Genomic DNA, 5,421 nt, shown 5'->3' with positions numbered 1-5,421 from the left:
GGGAGGCAAATTCAGAGCGACCGCCGGGCTTTGCCTCCCCCGCAGCTCGGGAAGCGTTTGGGGATGGCCAGAGCCGCGGCGTTCTCCCAGGGCTTTGTCTGTTGAGCGCTGTGTGGCCACTTCGGAGGTGACTGGCGTTTCCCAGGGCTACCAAACCGCCCCGGGAGGCTCTTGGTGAGCAGCCCGTGCCAGAGCACCGCCCCACCTCGGGATAACGCCCGCGTTCCTTGGAGCCTCTCAGCCTCACACCCTTGCTAACGTGTGGTGTAGCTGCTTCAATTTATTTAAGAACCGTTTCCAAGCGGGACAACAAAAACCTCCCGAAGCAGTGAGCCACACACGGATGTGGCAGCCGTAGCCTGGAGCCAGGATCGGCCCAGATCGTGGGGAACGAGATAAGAATCAGAGATATGAGCCTCACACCTGGAAATGCCGTTTCCTTTGCAGCCCTGCTTTGCGTTAGTGTGCCCAAACAAAGGGTGCTTTGAGGGACGTGGATGTGCTGCTGACGTGAACCTGCTGGTCACTGCCGCCAGCACAAACGCTGTGCATTGCTGTTATGGTCTGGCTGCTTGTTTAAGACCTAGATATTGCTGCTTGCTACATCTGGAACTGGGCAGAGACGGCACTTGATGGGACTCTGCCCACTACCCTTAGCAGTGAGAGCAAAGGTTCCACAGCCCAGATAAGTCACTGTGTCAGTACAGGTGGATCAGCCCTGGCTTAGGAAACAGCTCCTTCTGTGTCCCACGGGTCCTGTCTGCAGATCCTCCCAGGCAGATCTGTACCACCAGGGTACAGATCAGGGCCACAGGAAAGGATGAGTTTGCTGTCTCAGAGGGTACTTGCCTTCTGTAGGTTGCAACAGCCTCCAATGGAAAACTGAATTCCTGAGCTGGTTACTCTGTATTATTTAGGTTGGAAACTGAAGTTGTGCCTTCACAGACTGCTGTGCCAGGAACTTCTCATTTCCTCTATGTCAGGGTTTAACCCCGGCCAGTTCCTCACTCAGTGAGGTGGAAATAGAACCAAAAGGGTAAAAGTAAGAAAATGTACGGGCTGAGATAAAGGCAGTTTAATAATTACAGCAAAAGCCACACATGCAAGCAGAGCAGAACAAGGAATTCATTCCCCACTTCCCATGGCAGGCAGGGGCTCAGCCATCCCCAGGACAGCTGAGGGGCCAAAGGCCATCACTCTAAATGTCCTCCCCTTCCTCTTTATCCACTGAGCCTGACACTGCGTGGCCTGGGATGTCCCTGGGGTCAGCTGTCCTGGCTGTGTCCCTTCCCAGCTCCTTGTGCCCCCCCAGCCTCCTCACTGGAGGGGTGAGGAGCAGAAAAGGCTTTGACTCTGTGTAAGCACAGCTCAGCAGTAACAAAAACATCCCTGTGTTATCAACCCTGTGCTCAGCACAAACCCCAAACACAGCTCCATACAAGCTAACGTGGAAAAAAAAACCCCATCCCACTCAAAACCAGTGCACCATCCCTCAGGGACTCCTGCTATCACCTGGAGGCCTTCAGCTCAGAACTAGCAGGTTTTTGCTTTCTCTTTGCAGCTCCCTGGCAATTGGAACCACAACTGGATACAGACTTTTCTCCTTAAGTTCTGTGGAGCAATTGGACCAGGTCCATGAAAGCAGTAAGTCTCCTGTTTCCCTGGGGAGGAATATGGACCAGCAGTGCTTTCAACTGGTGGGAATCCTTCACCTTTGTTAGAGCCCAGCTTCTTTTCCCTTGCTGTCACCCTTAAGCAGCAGTTTGTGCTGCAGCCTAGCATTCAGAGGCAATTTCCCACTAGAATGTTTCAGGTACATGGGCAGGAGCCCACAGGCTTCCAGCACAGCTGCTGGATAACTCCCAGGCTTTTAATCCAGTGCGGTATTTACGAGCAAGATGTTTTTAACAGGTTTTCCATGTAAAGAAGGTCATTCCCAGCAGGCCTGCAGCTCTTAGCTGTGCTCACAGCAGCATGCAACACACACTTAACAGCCCAAAACAAGCCTGGCCTCATGGAACACGGACTCCAGGCTGCTTCAGGCCAGAAGTGCTTCAGCTGAGATGCACTGAAGATAACACTTCCCAGCTGGATGTGTTCATCCCTCTCCAGTGGCTACAGAAGGAGCCTCAGCAATCAGACACAGCTGCCTCATCTGGAGCAGGGTCCAGGCTGCTTTCCCAGAGTCAGGCAAAGAGAAGCAGGTCCCTGCTGGTGATACACTCAGGGTGATAGGCTGAGGCACAACCAGTCCCACATGACAACTGTGAGGCAGCCTTTGTTCCTCCAACACAGCCCAGGCCAAACTGAGCATCACTGAGGGCTGGGGACACTGGAGATTGCAGTTCCTGGGGATTTAGGTGCAGGGCCACAGGACCATTGCACTCGTGCCTTCTCCATACAGCAAGAGTCATCCCAGACAGACCAGCCACTGTTTGCTTCCCCAGGGAGGCTGGGAGAAACCAGACACCACACACAAGAAACACTGAGCCACAGCCAGCTCATACCTCACCTCAGTAAAGCCTTCACGCTCCCTAACCAAATCGAGGGAGCTCCTCCCTTTATATCCCCTTTGCAAGGATCAAGGGCAGCTGGAGAGCCCAAGGATCAGCTTCAGCTGGGCCCTGCCCAGGAGAGAGAGGCACAGCAGCACTGTCAAAGAGAACTGTCTTCATTTCAGCCTTCAGGGGAGGGTTCTTTAACCCCTTCCTGCTCTGACCTAATTACTTTGTGCCAGGCATGAGAAATTTTTCTAAGAAACAGATGTTGAACACCTTAGCACTGAGCCTTCCAACCCGATCCCCTCTTGAGCTGAGTCTTGTTGCTTCAGTCAAACCAAGCTAAAGGCTCTGCCTTGCTCTCCTTGTGTGCCCAGATGAAATCCCAGATGTTTACATCGTGGAGCGTCTGTTCTCCAGCAGCCTTGTGGTTGTGGTCAGCCATGCCAAGCCACAGCAAATGAATGTCTACCACTTCAAGAAAGGGACAGAGATCTGCAACTACAGCTATTCCAGTCACATCCTGTCCATCCGGCTGAACCGGCAGGTGAGAGGGGTTATCCAGAGTTATCCCACTCTGGCTCTTTGCTGCTGTTGCCTTTCCAGCCGGGACCATCCTGGGGAGGTTTGCAGGGAGACTGTGAGTGGGATTGGAGCGGTGGGTGCCTGTCCTCTCCTCCCAGCCCCACACGAGAGGCCCCTCACAGGAGCAGGAGGGCTGTGGGTGTCATCTGCCACCACTGTTTCCTTGAGGAAAATGAAGCCAAGGCCTTGTTTTGGTGGCAGATACACAAAGGCTTTTTGTCATCTGCCCTCATGCCTATTCAGGGGACAGCTCTGCCAAAAAACCACCTTTTCATCTTCCTCCTTCCCTTGGATTCCACATCCTGACTTCAGGCCCACGTCTGCCATCTTGGTTGCAAATGAGACCTTCAGAGTTGGTTACAAAAATCCAGGAGTAACTTGAACTCTGTGGATAAGGCAAAAAGCTGCTTTCCAAGTACTGCAGCAGCCTTGTTTTGGTTTTCAAGGTATAAAACCCACTCAGGCCACTTAGAATGAGGCTTTTAGAGTGTTATTCTCTGAACTGACACAGCCTCATGCAGCCCTGAGCTCTTTTGGAGGATTTTAAGTCATCTTTTTGTCCATAATTATTTTCCAAGTATATGCCCTAAGAGGCAGAGAACATTTTACAATGAAGAAATAAGCAGTCTGGGTAATTGTATATAATCAGCCTCTCCTCAGTTAGCAACAGTGAGACCTGCAGTGGGTCTCTCTGGGCTGAGCTTCCAGTAAAGCTGTCTTTGACCAGGAGTTCCTGTACTACAATTAAATCTGTCCTAAATTGATTTTTTTCACTTAAGCTTACAGTGAAACTGGCAAAAGAGAGACTTCCTTTGAATTGCAGATAGATGTGTGTGTGTGTGTGTGTAAAAATAAACTGGGAGGTTCTGCTGAGCAGCTCTGGGAGATCAGTGTGAATAAAATAAGTTCAGGCTACTCCCCGTGTGCTGCTCTGGAGCTGCCTGAGGGTGATGCACAGTCCCAGTTTCTTGGCTGCGTTATGAGCTTGGGTTCAAATCCTGAGCTGAGCTCATCCTCTGGCTGTGCCCCAGACACACCTGGAGGGATTTGAAGATGCTACAGATGTTTAGAAACACAGAATCATGGAGTCATTTAGGCAGGAAAAGACTGATAAGACCATCAAGTCCAGCCATTCCCCAGCACTGCCAAGGCCACCACTAAACCCTGTCCCCAAGTGCCACATCCACACATCTTTTAAATCCCTCCAGGGACGGTGACCCCACCACTGCCCTGGACAGCCTGTTCAATGCTTAATAACCCTTTCCATGAAGAACTTTTTCCTAAAGTCCAATCTAAACCTTCCCAATTTGGGTAGGTTGAAGAGAAATCATTGTTTCAATCTATGTTCAAGATTTCAACTGGCCATCATGATTGTCCATGTGACACTTGAACTCTTACCTGGGCTGCTGTAGGAAAGCTGTAACTCCATTGGAAGTTCACAGGACAAATCCCAGACAAGGCATTAACGCAGGAAGATGGTGACAAATTAACCAGGAACAGGTCTCAAACAAATGGTGCATGTTTCAATTTGATCTCTCTGTGAGAAAGTCCTCACTGTGCAAACAAGCAAATCCCTCAGTTGTTGTTGTTGTTGTGGGAATTCTGAGTTCCAAGCTTCATGATAACTCTGAAGTGTGTTAAGGTAAATCCTGATTTGTCTCAAAGTGGGGAATCAGACTGTGCTGTGAGACTGCTCGGAAGTTCCTGGGTTTTCATTCACTGCTGAAGACCTGCTGAGCTCTTTGGAGAAGTTTGAGGTGTTTATCTGGCTGTGTCCAAACCCATTTTAGCCCCCAAATACAGCTCAGTTGTCTGACCTGATCCATGTGAAACTAAAGAACAAGCTGGTGAGCAGTAACATTTTGGACAATTAGCAGTATCATGACCCTGTGTAGCAATCATAGCACCAGCACCTTCTCTGAGGCTCTGTCTGTGTGCACAGTGAGGATAAACCCCATCCCACTGACCCTCCCCTGGCCACAGGGCTGCACAGAGGGCAGCAGGGGTCAAACAGCCCTCTCCAGCTCATGCTCAGCTTGTCCAGACCTCCGTTGCCTCTTCACCTCCCAAACTTTCCTGGATTTTGTCCCTGTGGGTGCCAGCATCTCTGGCTGCTGCTTTGCCATCATCTGGAAACCTCTCTTCACCTGGACATCAAGAGCAGCCCGTTCTGGGAAAGCGCATGGTGGCTTTGCCCAAATCAGCTGTATAAATATTCCTCTGCTTGCAAGTGGATGGCTCTTACTGTAGAAAAGGCAAAGTCTTCCTGGAAATGCAAAATGGCTCTGACACAGCCCCAGATGCTGTGGTTAGCAGGAATAGAAGTGGGAAAGAGGTT

The 5,421-nt window shown here is 50.7% G+C and overlaps 1 protein-coding gene across 1 annotated transcript in view; it reads left to right on the top strand.

Annotated features, from left to right (window-relative positions):
- The first annotated feature begins 1,562 nt into the window (after positions 1 to 1,562).
- Positions 1,563 to 5,421, top strand: part of WIPI1 (WD repeat domain, phosphoinositide interacting 1) — a 19,593-nt gene continuing 15,734 nt past the window's right edge. The window contains exons 1-2 of the mRNA XM_017740773.1: positions 1,563 to 1,644; positions 2,876 to 3,045. Of these exons, the coding sequence (XP_017596262.1) occupies positions 2,959 to 3,045 (87 nt within the window). The 5' untranslated portion in view covers positions 1,563 to 1,644; positions 2,876 to 2,958. The remainder of the gene's footprint in view (positions 1,645 to 2,875; positions 3,046 to 5,421) is intronic.

This window comes from Corvus brachyrhynchos, unplaced genomic scaffold (assembly GCF_000691975.1).
Source record: "Corvus brachyrhynchos isolate BGI_N302 unplaced genomic scaffold, ASM69197v1 scaffold218, whole genome shotgun sequence".
NCBI classification, from domain to species: Eukaryota; Metazoa; Chordata; class Aves; order Passeriformes; family Corvidae; genus Corvus; species Corvus brachyrhynchos.
The sequence above is the reverse complement of the archived record's forward strand: the minus strand, read 5'-3'. Positions and strand labels throughout refer to the sequence as shown.